The sequence below is a fragment of the Musca autumnalis genome, unplaced genomic scaffold (assembly GCF_047663935.1).
Source record: "Musca autumnalis isolate F117 unplaced genomic scaffold, ASM4766393v1 scaffold_2, whole genome shotgun sequence".
Lineage (NCBI taxonomy): Eukaryota > Metazoa > Arthropoda > Insecta > Diptera > Muscidae > Musca > Musca autumnalis.
Genome location: NW_027411755.1, coordinates 236,076,832 through 236,094,514, shown reverse-complemented (window position 1 = coordinate 236,094,514; position 17,683 = coordinate 236,076,832). Strand labels below are relative to the sequence as shown.

At 38.2% G+C, this 17,683-nt stretch overlaps 1 protein-coding gene across 2 annotated transcripts in view; it reads right to left on the bottom strand.

Annotated features, from left to right (window-relative positions):
* LOC141395364 (ATP-binding cassette sub-family G member 4) overlaps window positions 1–17,683 on the bottom strand; it is a 131,751-nt gene that overhangs the window by 24,429 nt on the left and 89,639 nt on the right. For both annotated transcript variants that reach the window (XM_073971054.1, XM_073971053.1), the window contains exons 5-7: window positions 17,333–17,571; window positions 17,120–17,251; window positions 2,704–3,071 (exon numbers count right to left, since the gene is read on the bottom strand). In XM_073971054.1, the coding sequence (XP_073827155.1) occupies window positions 2,704–3,071; window positions 17,120–17,251; window positions 17,333–17,571 (739 nt within the window). The remainder of the gene's footprint in view (window positions 1–2,703; window positions 3,072–17,119; window positions 17,252–17,332; window positions 17,572–17,683) is intronic.

Below are 17,683 nucleotides of genomic sequence, written 5' to 3'. Positions count from 1 at the left end.
AAAAATAATTTATGTATCATGTATCGCTTAACGTTTCGTTAGCTTTTATTCAAATTTTTCAAAAGCGTCATAATTATATTCTAGGAACAAATGATAATTTTCTAATTTGTTTCTTGTTTTGTTAAATATTTTCCTTAAATTTAATTAGTCCCGTTCTACACTAGAGAGATTTTATTGAAAAAAAATCATGAAATTAGACCTTCTTAGATCGAGTTCCTCAATACAGCAATTTCATAAAATTACTTTAGTATGGAACTCGATCTAAGAACGCACATTTTCATGAAATTCTTTCAATTATATCACTCTAGTGTGGACCGGGATTTAATTACAATGTTTCACATTAAACTAAACCACAGAACCATTTCTAAATAACTGCAATAAAATACTGAAGTTTAGTATTATCTTTATATTCTTTTGTATTACTTGATCTAGCAATCCTTTGTGGTATTCCTAGACTTTCCAATGCAAATCTTTTATTCCCCTTTTTCTCTATCTAATTAATATTTTGGCATTTATAAGAACAGCTGTGTGCCCACTATGGTGGTTGTAAAAAATCGATGTCGATTTTTTTTATACGGAACCCACCTAAAGTGTTTAGTTCTGTTAAATTTTAAGATTGTCAAAGTTTGAGAACAATTGGAATATGTTAACACGTGATACTGGGGCCCCAAAGTTTCCATGTGTTGTTCTGGCTAGCTGCTTCCTCGGCTGTTTTTGCCAGATTTTCTAGAAAGTGATTGTGATATTGTTGTTTAACTGCATGTTCATTTCACCTCTTTTAGAAATTATGTTCCAAGTGTTGTCTGTTTCTTCAGCAACTTGGTGATATGTTGATGTGATGCCCCAATGTGGGTGGTTGTTTTATTGATAACTTTTTGCGTATTGCCGTGGCTAGGTTCCAGCTAACAATTTTCGCTGAGAGGTCTGATATCAGAGTTTTTCCTAGTCTTCCTGACGTTTGAAAATTTGCCGATTTCTCAAAACTTTCTGATTTCATGATCTATCTGATTGTGAGTACTGCCGCTCGATGATGTCCGTGTGCATTTCTAAATCTCCTTGTGGGGGAAAATGGAGCCACCAATGACCAGCTGCAATGTTTGACACCAATCTATGTGTCGCCCCTCCGTTATTGTTTTAACTCCACATTCATGATCTGCCATTGTTGAACTGTCGTTGGTGTTGTTGTACTTCCGTTTCACACGGTCAGTCGTTTCACACGGTCAGATATTGGTTTTCTTGTCTTAAACTACATTCGAACTTCTCCATAACGTAGCACTTGGGGACCGTCGAATTACTACATTGAGAAAATTCGTTATAAAAAGATTATTTTGTGTGAGAATATCCACTTGTGCTTATTAGAGGGAAGTTCGTACAGAGAAATTCGAATGTACCTCTTAGCGTTATTTGACGTTTCCGCTGTATTGCACATACATAGTTTCCGTTTTATTTGGGAAGCTCATCGCTTTTACTCCATCTCATTTCGCTTGTACCTAAGACTTCGATCTTATACGATGCTACTTTTTGTTCTAGCTGTGTTCGTACATTCCATTGCGCAATGCGCGTCCCTTTTCCTATTGTTTTTGTTCCTCATTCGGCATTTGTTAGTTTCGTTAGTCGTTGTTTTATTCCAGCTAAGTAGATGATTGATCTGTTGTAGTCTGTCATCATCATCAAATCATGTCAAACGTCAAATTTGCTCACAATAATGCATTACTGTGAATTGCTTGTTTACATTTTGTATGTGATTTTATTCACAATAACGCATTTTGACAACTGGAATGAAGATCAGATGTTTTTGGCGTTACACCTTATTGTTCCACCATGAGTCTGTCATAGTTGGTGGGGCTGCCATTTAACGTTGCCTATAAACAATGTCTCCTTGCATTTGTGCAGTGGTTGGGTCCATGGTGGAATAAGAAGGTGTTATATAAAATCATACCAAACGTCAAAATTGTTCACAATAACGCATTGCTGTGAATTGCTTGTTTACCTTTTATATGTGATTTTATTCACAATAATGCATGTTGACAACTAGTGTGTTAATCAGTTGCTTTTCCCGTTGTACATGTATTATTGTACCATGGTTGGGTCCTTGCTTACTAATAATAGTTCCGAAGACTGGGTCTTAATGTAACTTTCAACATGGTTACGCACTTCATTATCAATGTAACCTACATAGAAGTGTGGAGCTTTTTAACACAAAATATAATTTGTTACAACGTTATTTAATAATACCCGCTCCGCCCTAAATTTAAAATTAATGTATTTTTACTAAAAAATTGGCACATGACAAGGTAAGGAAACTAAAAAACAACTGCACTGACAGTAATATTTCGCGGCAATAACATTGCCACTGAAATAAACATTAACCGGCTGGTACTTAATCTTTTCTAGAGTACCACACAAGCGAGTAATAAATAACACTTAACCTCAATAGGCCGCAACGAAAACAAAAGTATAAAAAAAATAAATATATTAAATAGAAGTCATAACAAAAAGTATTAATACACTGAAACAAGGCTATAACGAATACGAATATTATATGAATGCTTAACTATAAAAATATTAAAACTCTTCTATGCAGCCATAAAAACTTAACATTCACTATAACCATGTGTGGCTTTAACTTAACATGTGCGTAATTTCAAATATGTATAATAAAGGGAAATTACATACATTTAATAAAACATTTTTCATACTTACACTACTTCGTTTCGCACAAATGAAAATGCGATTCATTAACAGCAGATATTGCATAAAAAATGAGGCCTTTGTAAACTTTTCGGTATTAAACGTGTACGTTGTGTCGGTTTTGTTCAATGGTTGTTTTTCATGGGCAGGCATTTCCATGTCTACAGGTGGTGATGGCAGCGGCGATGCTTTACTCGTTGCTGTAAGGGCTTTCATTTCCTCTAAGGCCAGTTCATCGTTAATGACAACCGGTTTGGTATAATCAAATGCTGGAAAGTTGGACTTCTTAGATGTTATGCTGACACTATCCATATCAATGTTATAGGTTTTTGGTAGTTTCTTGCCACTGGCATTTAAATGAGACAAGTCGACATTTTCAACTGTAAAACAAAATTAGGAAAATATGATGTTTAATTAAAATGTGTATTTTGTAATAAACCAAACAACAGTTTATAAAATTTTTTATGTAAACCTGGTGTTATATGGATGCAATGAAGGTGACAGTGCTGGAACGCTTTTGGTTAAAATTGGTACTTTTTTACCAAGTGGCAACCATTGAAACAAATGTTATGGAACTGCAACCAACTTCAGATACAAACGAACTAAATCAACTATGATCAGCCTCGAACGAAAAAGTATAAACAAAATGGTTTAATTCGTTTATAACTGGTAATGCAGGAAATGTTTTCATTTGTTCCATTCCAAATTAAAATACATTCGAAATAAAAACATAAGTTTAAGTTTATTATACTCTGCAGAAAATTGGGCCATTAAAACAGAGGACTATACTTATTTGAAACAGGGATATAGCCACGGATCATAAAGATATCGTGGAGATATCGCATCTCAAATAATGAAATTCTGAAGCGAATGAATACGGAAAGTCAAATAATCAAAATGATAAAAACGAGAAAAATTGCTTATTCAGGACACCATATGAGAAATCAAAAGTATAATCTCCCCCATGCTATCATAAGAACTAAAATTGATCGACGCCGACCAAGTTCTTTTGAAACAAAGAACTACAAATAATTGAATAAAATGTTTTAGTTTCATAACTAATATCAATCGAATAACTCTGTAATAATTAACATTGTATGACAGCTAATTTGGATTTGCAAATAATGAAGAAAATAAGTTTAAGATAAACTTGCAGCCAACTTCACGCAATACGGCGAAACCTTCTGCATAGCGATGACTTAGTCGAAGTCCACACACTAGTTATTTCATGCAATAAAATGTTATAAAATTGTTAGTTTTTATGCGAAGTAGAATAATGAAATGTACAATAGCAATACAATAGAAAACACCTTGAATATACCGCGTAATCCTCCCAGCTTGAACAAAATAAAAGAAGCAATAGAATAAAGAAGTAGGAGAAGATGTTTTACAGGTGGAAGCTCTAAAGACCGACACCAGAACCGCAGTTGAGTTACTTCGATATCATATCAGCTTGGGAGGAAGAAAGACTGCCTTCAACGGGGCAGAAAGGTGTCGTTGTAAAGTTACCCAAAAATAACAATTTGAAAAATTGTAACTACTGCAACCCTGTTCAGCACCATATACAAAATTTTAGCAGCCATAATACAACAACAAATTCAAAGGCAAGTAGAAAACATTCGAAGAGATAAACTAGCTGGCTTCAGGCCAAATAGAAGCTGTATAGATCAGACTAAGACCCTAAGCGTCATAACAGAACAATCTATAAGATGTATCCACTGTTCATAGATTTCAAGAATGCTTTCCGCACCACCAGCCCATTTTTATATGGAAGCATTGAGCAAGTACCCCACAAAATAAAACGAGTAATAAGAGCGATGTACGAGATAACGGGAACAAAGTTGATAAGGATTAATCTCAAGGCGATGAGTAAATTCGAAAGTAGATATCCACACATACCCAAGAGAAATGCAAATCTATACAAAGTCTCTCTCATCCCGATATCCCCAGGAGTCAAATTGTGTTAAACACCAATCCCAATAGTCCCGTAAAGTCTACATAGAAAGCGATGTTTATTTGGCTCAGTATACCGTGACCGATTCAACCTTGGAAATTTTAACTCTCTTCAGCAGGAGGCATGGCAGAGCCAAAACAACGACGGCAGGACCAGCATTGAAGGACGTCGAAGAAATCAGCCTCAAGATAAACCAAGGACTCAGAGGGCTAGGAAAATGTGACCCCGATTATGTCTTGCATCCTGGGTATGTGGATTCGCAAACACCAAACTTTCTTCACCCAAAACACAGTGAAAATAGTTTTGTTAGTGGACGAATCACAAGCGAAAGTTAAGAGACCAATGACAGAGCAGAAATTCAAAATCCTCTAAATTCCGGACAGCAAAACCGATAAGAAGATCATCAAACGACCAATGGTTTCAGAGTTTTCCTACGATGGGTGCTTATGGGGAGGTCAGTGTTATCAGCTGTGAGAAAAAGGAGTCGGTAAATAGAGTTAGGTCAGCGAAAGAACCACACCCAAAGAAAAAGGGACCAAATACGAAGCCCTAAATCAAAACTGCCTAGGTAGCATCACAAACTAATCAAATCCAAAAGGTATTTTCCAGATCTCATGTAAAGGGTAGGAAAGCCGAAATTCGAAATTAAAGGACGGGATGTCAAAAATCTGAATCACCACAGACTTCGCACCCTGGGCATGTAAATTGGGCCAATACAAAGCCTTATTCACCAAAAGTCACGGTGAAGAGGGTTTGGTCAGTGGAGGAACCGCACCCGAAACACAAGAGGCAAGGAAGCCTCACAAACTAACCAAAGCCACAAGTAACCCCCATATAACTGGCAGCAAAACCGATAAGATCTCCAAACGACCATTAGTTCCAGATGAAATTCGAGTGGCCGTCATCGATCCAGATAGAAAAATTAACTATATTCGATGGTTTGGCTGGCTTCCTTGTCAGTTGCTTGGCAAAAATGACTGCAAATGTGTGAAGTATTATGTTTCTTAACGCCGTACTACTTAACAACTGCGAAGCTACTTACTTAGCTGGCCCATTACAGAACATTTGTTCCATAGACCGAACTAAGAAAAGATCTCCAATTCTCTCTGTTTAGTGCTTCGCTTTTTGGAATACCGCGCCTTGTCATCTCTTTATCCACTTGTTTGCGCCATCTATTCTTTGGCCTGCCAATTCTTCGTGCACCGCCCGCCATGTAGCTCGAATTTATACGCCTTTTTAGCGGGTTCATCATCGCTCATTCTTATTATATGGCCTAGCCAACGCAATCGCTGCATCTCGATACGTTTAACTATATTGACGTCGTTGTATAGCAGATACAGCTCGTGGTTCATACGACGTCGATATTCACCGTCAAAGCAGATCGGTCCGTAGATCTTTCGAAAAAATTTTGTCCCAAACACGCCAATCACTGCCTTATCTGCTTGCGGAAGTACACAGGTTTCGGAATCATACATCAGCACGGGTAGTATCAGTGTTTTGTAAAGCGTTATTTTTGTTTGACGAGTTGTGGCTTTGTTTTTAAAGTGCTTACTTAAGCCAAAGTAGCATCTGTTGGCCAATACAATTCTTCTCGGCGGTGCCGAGGTATACGAAGTCTTTTACTACCTCAAAATTATAGGAACCAACTTCAACAGTTGGTCCGATCTCAATGGACGCATTGCGCGTCGACACCATCAACTTGGTCTTCTCGCCGTTTACCGCTAGACCAATTTAGCAGATTCTCCTTCGACCTTCATAAAGGTATCGGTTACTTCTTTTTCTCATCGTCCCATGATGTCTATATCATCAGCATAAGCAAGTAACATGTGGCTATTGGTGTAGATTGTGCCACTTCTGTTGTCGTTTGCCTCTCGTGCAACCTTTTCTAGCAGGATGTTGAAAAGATCACACGAAAGGCTGTCTCCTTGCCTGAAACCTCTTTTGGTACAAAACTCTTCGGTGAGGTTAACTGAAGATCTTGTGTCAGTTAAGAGTCATTTTACAAAGCCGAATGAGCTTTGCGGGGATACCAAATTCAGACATGGCTTGGAATACCTTTGAACGTCGCGGGCTGTCGAAGGCTGCTTTATAATCGACAAAAAGGTGGTAGGTGGCGATCTGCATCTCTTGGGTCTTCTCCAGGATTTACCGCAGGGTAAATAACTGGTCAATGGTGGACTTGCCAGATCTAAAGCCGCTATGGTATGGTCCAATTATTTCGTTGACCATAGGCTTTAGTCTTTCGCACAATATCCCTGACACTATCTTGTAGGCGATAGGGAGAAGACTTATTCCACTATAGTTGGAGCATAAAGTCTTATATCCTTTCTTATGGAAGGTACATAGGATGCTCAGGTTCCAATCGTCGGGTACGCGTTCTACCTGCCAGATGGAGCTAACTAGCTGATGCATACACCTTATCAGCGTGTCGCCTCCGATTTTAAACAGCTCGGCTGGTAGGTCATCAGCTCCTGCTGCCTTATTATTCTTCATCCGGTTTATTGCTGTCTTTTCCTCATCTTGCCCGGGTGGTATACATTCAATACCATCTTTTAGGATTGGATTGGAGCAGATTAAAAAAAGTTCCTTCCTTCCGCTATCTGTATCAGTTACCAGATTACCTTGCTGGTCTCTACAGGAGGATGCGCCAGTTCCAAAGCCATCAGTTTGATGTTTCACCCTTTGGTAGAATTTTCGGATTTCATTCTACGAAGCTACGTGTTTCAAAATTTCACATATACGCATTTTTAACTCAGGTATTAATCAAACAAGTATCAATTTTATTTCTGATGCATTTAGTTGCATTTTAGAGGAACAACGCTTGAGAGTGCAACTTAAATATTTTGACGAAGTTTAAAAAACACAAAGAAACTGACGATACGGAACCCAGCCTTTCTGATTGAAGATTCAACTGCGAAACATTGTGTTCTCGAGCGAAGGGGATCCTTCCAAAATATACCCAGTTCGGTAGCTATTCTACTGATTATCAAGGTTATCTGCTGTTAGGACTTCCTTGTTAGGATGTCCTCTGCAAACAGTGGGAAGGGTGTCAGTCAGCGGTTGTGACTATGAAGAAGATCCCCTGCAGAAGCGTACTGTCCCTGTGGATCTTGCACGCATACTAACAATACTCAGTAGAGAGAATCTCATCCTCCTGACAAGTTCATGCAAATTGATTAACCCCAGTTCGAATAATGATGGTCTTATCATCAAGCTGCACTTTGATTTGGGTTGGATAAGATTCCTTCAGAAGGACAACGCAGGCAGCAACCACTTTACAGCATGAAGATTAATCTACATCACTACAAAGCGGATGATTGTGAACTTATTTTAGCCCTTACTATGTCTGAAGCTGACACCGTTCTAGTCCAGGAGCCAGATTTATTCAAAAATAGTGTGGCTGGGCAAAATTATAGAAATCACACCACATTCCTCCCTTACACTGGAGATAAAGTAAAGGCCATTCTTGCTGAAGTCATTTCCGATAAAAGACTAAAGACCAAGTTGAACCTAATGAAAATATTTCAGAATCACATTTGAATTAGGTCGAACTTGGTCGAACAAGATATGACTTGAGCAAGAATGCCATGCTTCTTATGTGTCGAGGCCTTAAGAATTTATATAGTTGCCAAAAAGAATCTTAAGTCAATATACGTAAGGATAGAAGACCGTCCACATATGTTCATCCATGTGTCGGAACTTATGCAAAGAACTCTAGTCAAAATTTTTCAAAATTACAAAGCACAACTGTCTTTTGATGAATCTATCAGAGACAGGGCTGGTTTTCTACATTAGCCAGTTGTTTCAACATCAAATGGAATGTCGAGGAACGCACCAAGAGAGATTTAATAGCTTAATATTTCTGCAAGAATTCCATTGACCAGGGCTGGGGACTGAGACCTCTTGTCATCCAAAGGATTAGGGATAGGTAAGTCGACTTTCGGTTAATCGATTAATCGACTTTTTGCAGTCAAAAATATAAAAATTGTAGCCGACTTTTGTTTGGAGGGAAAATCGCATAATCGATTATATTGTGATCGATTTTCGAGTTTGCCCATAGATTGTGGACTGGTGGTTTTACACTTTTGTCGGTTTTACAGTTTCAAAAGAAAACTCGAAAATTGACGAATAGTCGATTATAATCGATTTTCTGTGGTTATGAAAAAATCGAAGGTCGAGTTTTTAGACAACTGAAATAATCGCAAGACCGAAAAATCGATTTTTAGTCTTAGGCCAAAATCGAAAAGTCGACAAATCGATTATTGCTTTCCATTACCTATACCTACAAAGAATGTTTGCGACAATTGTACGCCCAATTCTTGCCTATGGATAGGTAAAGTCCAAAGAGCGGCATTAATTTGAATCAGTGGTTATGTGAAGAACATTCCACAGGCTGCCCTAAAAGTTCTACTGGATCTCCACCCACCAGATCTTTTAGTGCACCAACTGGCATCCTAATGCACTACGGCTCAAAGTACTAAATTGTTGGCGCAGTTTCAAATACGGTCACGCTGCGATCCTGAATGGAATTACTTGGAGCTAACAAATAAATGTACGTATAACAAACAGAATGGCTTCAAACCACAACAACCTATCTCTGGCGGCATAGAAATCTATATCGACTGTTCTGAGATGGTAAATGGCACAGGCGCAAGCGTCCGTCGAACTGAGATTCTTATATAAGTTGAACGACAACAGCAGCGTCAAAAAGAAATGCAGATTTAATAAACAAACGGAAAAGGAACATTTGTCAATGTGGATAGCCAAACGACACTTACTTCACTCAGGTCCTTGCAAATGAAAAGGATACGACAATTGTTACTACTGCAGACTATGGAAAGATAAAGAAGAAATAGAGTCCAATACTCACGAACCAAAGACTGCAAACTATTGGTGAACATACGATACACTCTATCATAACCTTCTGCGAACGAAATTTCTTTATCTTTTGGTTTTTATATTGTTATTCATTATAAAATTTCCCCCGAATTCCTCAACTTGCTATGCTCTCCTCGTAAATAAAATTTGCATTTCACAAAAGAAAAAACTTCAACATTTGTTTTCACTTCAATATTTGTTATTCAACTAAGTCACACTAATTTTCTTTGATGATATGTTTGGCTGTAATGATTTCCGTTGTGAGATTACAAAGAAAAGAGAAAAAAACGTAGCTGGAAAAACTCTCTATTACTCTATAAGTTTTGCATAACCCATTGTGCAATAAGTAGTACGTAGAAGTAAACAAAATTTAATTGAAAATATGTATACAAAAACCAAACCAAACAATGTTTTGCAATCGCAAAACAAAAACAAATAAAACCAAATATTTAACCAAAAAGGGAAATCATGCAAATCGTAGGAAAATAACCAAAGTCATTGGCAAAACAAATGCTTCCTACTACAAAATTTCCATTCATCTTCTTTTTTCCAAATGTTGAAATGATGGATAGGTGATGGTTGGTTGGATGACTGACTGCATGATAATAACGTACCACACAACCCATTCATTCATTACATTTACCGCAACACTCACTTCAATGCCAAATTGCTATTGTTTGATACTAATTTTGTTTCTTCGTCTTCAAATTGTTTTCTTTTCGCTTTCTTCTTTGGTAGAAAGTCAATTGCAGATTAAAAAATAAAAAAATACGGGGTACAGTCTGCATTACTTGGTAATTTGATTAAAAAAAAACATAGCAATCTTTGGTTGTGGAAAACTTTGTCCCAATTGTTTGAGAGATATTGATGGTAAAATGAGGAACCAGTGGATCCTCATTGAGAAATACATTTTATACAGAAAGTGTTTCTAATATTCGCCAATGAGTGAGGTGAGCCCATATACAACATAACTGTGGTTAATAACTTGCGAATATGTTTTAAGTAAAGCACATCCACCTTTCAAAATAGGGTAAGGTAGGTGATCATATATGAACGTCTCTCTTACTAATACGGAGGATACGTACACAATAAAATTGCGGGTATCGGAAGAGTGTTCCATGTGTGATCTTCAGGCGACAGATACATTTGCAAATTGCATATACATATATGTATGTGAGAGGAACTCTAGAAGGAGTAACATTGAAAAATTCAGCTCATAATTATAATTACGGCTCTATATACGGAACTTCACACATGGAGTGTTGGCGATAAGCAAGATAACGATTTCAGTAAGGTTCTCTGGGGTTGTTTGCCCATTAAATTTCCACGTAGACATGGCATAAGTAGCAGGTTCCTAAAAGTTTAGTAGGTGGGCCTACAACAAGGCCAGAAAAAATATTTTTGCAAATCGGGATGGGAAAATCCTTTACGCATCTAACGATGTTGTCACAGTCGCCATATGCCGGGATCGAGTTTTATACCGGCTAAAACCCACTTCCCTTCACCTTGGCGAGTGAGTAAATCTCGACACCGCTCTCGCATTACTTCCAGGTGGATCCCCTAATTGGTGTTGGTGCACCATTTCGTCTAGTTTTTTCCTGCATCCTTTGATCTTTATTTATCAAAACTCTTCTTTCCATTCATAGATGCAGTACGGTGTTATACATTTCCCCATGCGGTGCAGCTACTTTCGGAGGTAACCGTGTCCCGTGAGCATCTGTGTTAGATAGTAACTCGTCTCGCCTTGCATTCTATTACAACAAATTCGGAGGTCAGGAATCAACTTGTGTGTCCATCTTCATTTCGTTCCATTCATCCACCGCAGTTGACATGTTTCATCTAATTGGACTACATTTTGCAATCTTAAGGTGTAAGCCTCTCGTCGCTACATTGCCTGCAGGCCGATTTTGATCAGCTACTTTCGGTGGTAACCGTGCCCCGAGAGTATCTGTGTTAGATAGAAATTCGTCTCATGTTTCATCTGGTTGGGTAACATTTTGCAATCTTAATGTGTTAACCTCTCGTTGCTAAATTGCCTGCAGGTCGATATTGATCAGCTACTTTCGATTGTCCCGAGAGCATCTGTGTTAGATAGCAATTCGTCTCGCCTTGCTTTCTATTACAACAAATTTGGAGGTCAGGAATAAACTTGTGTGTCCATCTTCATTTCCTTCCATTTATCCACCGCAGTTGACATGTTTCATCTGGTTGGGATACATTTTGCAATCTTAAGGTATAAGCCTCTCGTCACTATATTGCCTGCAGGTCGATATTGATCAGCTACTTTCGATTGTCCCGAGAGCATCTGTGTTAGATAGCAATTCGTCTCGCCTTGCTTTCTATTACAACAAATTTGGAGGTCAGGAATCAACTTGTGTGTCCATCTTCATTTCGTTCCATTTATCCACCGCAGTTGACATGTTTCATCTGGTTGGGTTACATTTTGCAATCTTAATGTGTTAACCTCTCGTTGCTAAATTGCCTGCAGGTCGATATTGATCAGCTACTTTCGATTGTCCCGAGAGCATCTGTGTTAGATAGCAATTCGTCTCGCCTTGCTTTCTATTACAACAAATTTGGAAGTCAGTAATCAACTTGTGTGTCCATCTTCATTTCGATAGATTTATCCACCGCAGTTGACATGTTTCGTCTGGCTGGTATACATTTTGCAATCTTAAGGTGTAAACCTCTCGTCGCTGCATTGCCTGCAGGTCGATAGTGATCAGCTACTTTCGGAGGTCCCGAGAGCATCTGTGTTAGATAGTAATTCGTCTCGCCTTCCTTTCTATTACAACAAATTCGGAGGTCAAGAATCAACTTGTGTGTCCATCTTCATTTTGTTTCATTCATCCACCGCAGTTGATATGTTTCATCTGGTTGGGATACTTTTTTGCAATCTTTAAGGTGTAAGCTTCTCGTCGCTGCATTGCCTGCAGGTCGACAGTGATCAGCTACTTTCGGAGGTCCCGAGAGCATCTGTGTTAGATAGTAATTCGTCTCGCCTTGCTTTCTATTACAACAAATTCAGAGTTCAGGAATCAACTTGTGTGTCCATCTTCATTTCGCTCCATTCATCCACCGCAGTTGACATGTTTCATCTGGTTGGGATACATTTTGCAATCTTAAGGTGTAAGCCTCTCGTCGCTTCATTGCCTGCAAGTCGATATTGATCAGCTACTTTCGGTGGTAATCGTGCCCCGAGAGTATCTGTGTTAGATAGTAATTCGTCTCATGTTTCATCTGAGTGGGCTACATTTTGCAATCTTAAGGTGTAAGCCTCTCGTCGCTACATTGCCTGCGGGTCGATATTGATCAGCTACTTTTGGAGGTAACCGTGCCCCTAGAGCATCTGTGTTAGATAGTAATTCGCCTCGCCTTGCTTTCTATTACAACAAATTCGGAAGTCAGGAATCAACTTGTGTGTCCATCGTCATTTCGTTCCATTCATCAACCGCAGTTGACATGTTTCATCTAGTTGAGCTACATTTTGCAATCTTTCTGTGTAAGCCTTAATTACGGCCGAATATTCGGGACTTCACACATCTAGGGTTGTCAACAAACAAGATAACGACTTCATTTAGGTGCTCTGGGGTTGTCTCCAGAAAACTTACTAGGTGAGCCTATAACAAGACCAGTAAAAGCAATATTTTTTGCCGGTAGGGGTGGGAAAATGCTTTACACATCTGGCGATGTCGTAACAATCCACCGCGGGGATTCAGTACAACTCGGCACCGCTTTCACATTACTTCGAGGTGGATTCCCTATTTGGTGCTCGTGCACCATTTCGTGTAGTTTTTGCCTACGTTCTTTTAACTTTATTGATTCCCAACTTATTTTGTTTCGTAGCAATTTATGGACTATATTTTCACTCTCCAACCTCCAGTAAACTTCGTCATCAAGCTTTTCTTCCTCTTCGTAGACGCAATACGATGTTCTACATTTTCCCACGCGGTACAGGTACTTTCGTGTCCAGGGAGCATATGTATTAGGTAGTAATTTATCTCGCCTTTCTTTTCTACTACTCCAAATTCGGAGATCAGAAATCTAATTGTGTGTCCATCTTCCTTTCGTTCCGTTAGTCCACCGGAGTTGCCATGTCTTATCTGGTTGGTCTACATTTTGCAACCTTACAGTGTAAGCATTTCGTCACGTCATTGCCTACAGATCGATAGGGTTCATGTTATTACAAGGAAGACTTCTTCGGTATGCTAAGTCACCCGGAGTGCAGTCGTTCTTTCTTCATCTAATAAGTGTTTCGCTAGCGCCTGTGTTCCCAGTATCGGCGCCCAGATTTCATCGCATTCATAAAGGAGTATGCTGTTAATCGCCTCCATTAGTTGTTTTCTATTGCTCGGTAGGGGGCCACCAGTGCTTGTCGTAAACCTACTCATTTGAGCTGCTATTTTTCCGCATTTGTTTTGACATGCTCAATCTGTTTGGCTTAGGTCAGCTTTGAGTCCAGCCCCATTCATCAGTATTTGAGGAATGGCTTGGTGGAAGTTATTGAGAAATCAATATGCATAACGATTTCTAGGCATATGCATATTGCATCGCCAGTTCTAGGTCGTGAAAGTCCAGCGAACTCTCTGCGAATCACAGTTTCCGTGGTGCGTCTTGTGCAGTGTCTTTGAAGCGAACGTGAAGTTTGGTACAGTGATGTAGCAGCTTATGATAGTAACACTATCAGGCTGCATCCACTTATTTCCATTTCCTCTGGATTTGATGATGTGTTTGCTATGTGGGATCCAGATTGCTGCAGTTTTTTGAGACATCTTCAAGCCACTTTCCATGGGTTTTGTTTGTATTTAATTCTTCTATTATCTTTGGTATTTGCCACTTTTCCTCTGAGCATGTTAGCTTAAAGAAACCTCATTAAGTAGTAATTGTTACTGGTTTACCTCTGCGGGGACCGGGCATGTCGTCGGTGTTTCTCCAAACATTTAAAACATATCTTTAGTTGTGTTCCAGAACCAGCAAATTAGTACTATTTTTCCAAGTAGCAAAACTTGCAGCTTTCTTTGAACAAATATGGCGCTGAATTGTGCTCTCTTCTGCAATTTTCAGCTACACAAAGTTTGCTGTGTAGAAGAGCAATGAACAAAGCAGTACTCTAGCGTCGATTCATGGCACGAATACTACAGTCACACATATTAGACAGTGTTTAGACATTCAAACTGGAAAGAAAATTTTTCTTCTCAATTTCTTTTAACATTTCCTTGTTGTTTAGACACGGAAATCATGTTTGTGTAAATTTTATAATTTTTCTTATTCTTCTTCACACCCATTTTCTCATTGCGTTCAAAAACAAAGCCAAGGCAAAATTGTAATGAAAAGTAAAAAATGGACGTGAGTGATAAACAATTAATTATTAAAGGAACCCTTGAATTGCTCGTCTCCACTTATTTCGAATTGTTTTTGCTTAAAAAATAGTTTTTCCTACAAAAGGTTTTTTCAATTGTCTTCGCTGTTGTTTGTTTCTCGACAGAGAAAATAAAATAAAAGAAAATGCAAAAACAAATCTGCAGCCAACTTCAGGTTGTATACGAAGAAAAACGAAACAAAACAGAATTTGGCGGTACAGAGGTGTGTGTACCCCCTCTTATTCCTCTCTACTCCCTCGCCCATAAACTCAATTTTTTTTCCCATCAACTTTCCCTGTATAAACACGGACTTATTTTGTGCATCATTGGTGTAGAAACTTGCAAATCTAGCAAATGGTAAATTTTACATTTAATTGTCAGGCATAACTACCCAGCAAACACAATGTCGGACGTCCGACGCGTCTGCTCAAAGTCGGAAGTTTTTTCCGAGGCGTCTGACCGACTTCGGTCCGAACTCTGTCCGACTAGTCTGACGAACTTCTTCCTGTCCTCTCTCTCCCTCTCTGAAGGAAATTTTTCTACTTTCTCTTGTGCTGCTTTGGCAAAATTAAGTGTAAATAAGCAGAGAGAAAAGAATTGTACATGTTTCGCTCGCACATTGTAAATGTGTAATTGTTGATGTGCCGACATTGATGCAGTACGAAGAAAAATTGAGTGCTCGGGTTTTAATTTCTGTATCAGAGAACAAATTTGGTTTATTTTTGTTATGCGTGTTGATGCATGATAGTGTTTAAATGTTATTCATAGTGATCGGTTGCATACATATTTCTTTATTTTTGTGAAGTTAATGAAAGTAAAGATTTTCTTCGTCAAACTTCAACACTATGTTTTATATTTGTATATGGCCAAAGTTAAGTTTCTTAACACTTTTATGTGTATGAACATTTTTTGCATGTGAAGACATGTATTTCCACAGATCGTGTTGACGAATTTGTTGTTCTCCACAGTTTGTTTTCCGCATTTAACACAGCATAAGATGATATTAAAACCTTTAATATGTTTATAGTAGATAAACTTTTATAGGATTTGGATATTTCTTAACTAAAACACTTTCGAATTTCATAAGATTTTACTTCCGAATTCGGACCGATAGCTGTCCGAAAGTCGGTAAATAAATCAGAAATTTATACGATAGTTCATCAGAGTTCGGACCGAATTCGGTCCGAAAGTCGGCTAAAACATCCGATTTTCATCCGAATTTCGGTCAGAGAACACGTCAACCACGCAATATGACTTTCGGTCAGAGTTCGGACCGAATTCGGATCCGAACTCGGACGTTTCATCCGACTTTCGGACCGAATTCGGTCCGAACTCTGATGTTTTTTCCGATTTTGGTTTGCTGGGTAGATAGGAAAAATATTCAATGATGAATACACACAAAAGGAAAAAAACAAATAAAGTCGGAAATGGAAAAACAAAGACAATTCGAAAAGGAAAAAAATAAAAAGTATTGAAAATTGTGATAAAAAATATAGTAAAACGATATGGAGAAGCTTGTCATTTATTGTAGGATTCCAGAAATGTTTAATTTTTTGGCGTCATTTTTAGCTAGGTTTCTCTATTCCGACTTTGACACAAAGTGACGACATTTTTGATTTTGAAATTTTTTACATTTTTACCACTTTTTGTCCCGTACAACATTTACCACTAAAAAAGTACGGGAACGAAGCTTTTATATCATCTTGGTGTTTGACTTTGCAGTCTGGCCATACAATACGGATCCTTCGTCTTTCGAGAACTGTTTTCGCATTTGATGCTGCTAGCGACACAAAAGCTTTATCTGCTCTCAACTGTTCGTGGAGGTAAGCCTCAGGTATATGTCCTCTTTCACCAGTAAAAGCAATAATAATAATAAGAGTTAGGTTAGAAAAACCAAAAAGAAACTCTTGGGTAAGCTTCAGTGGGAAAATCGAAACTAAAAGTCGATTTTCGTCATTGGCAATGCAGATAAAAATCAACAATGGATTTATTCCAATCAACCCAAAGTGGACTAAAATCGGCTTCACCATCGATATTAGGACTTTCATGAAAGTTGTTGGTGGTAGAAACCTCTACTACAGAGAATCTTTAGTAGGAAAACTATGTTTTAGTATGCCAAAGTCGATTTTTATACTTTCCGACGCAAAAATGACTAATCGATTATTCGAAAGTCGTCTTATTTGTATCAGACTGTAGAGACGAAATTAAAAAAAAATGAAAATAGTTTTTTACCTACCTTGAATTTGACTAATCAGACGGGTTACACGATTCAATTGATTTAAATCACTATCTTCGTAGAATTTTTTATTCGCAGCATTGATTAATTTTTCCAAATCACGTTCATAATCGCCAACGGCAACTTCCAATACTAAAAAGACAAAAAGATAGGGATGAGGAGGAAATACAAAGTAATTGGCAGAAGTCTTTAGTATTCATTGTTGCAACTTACAGAAATCTGCTGGATTGTGATAAGCTGGACACATGAGATTTTGATCGGCCAAAAATGGAATCAACTCCTTAATGGGTCCCTGGTACATACAATGTCCCTCTACCACAGTGTACAACTTATCGAACATTTCAAAAATCAAAGCCGACGGCTGATGTATTGTACAGACAATTGTGTGACCCAAGGCTGCCAATTTTTTTAGCAGGCTAATACATTGACTGCACGATGAACTGTCCAAGCCACTACAAGAAAAAAAGAAACATAAATAGATTATATTTAGAGATAAGAATACCAAATTCCGTGGCCCTTTTCCACAATGAGGACTATAGAATAAAAAAATCTTTCCGAATTTAA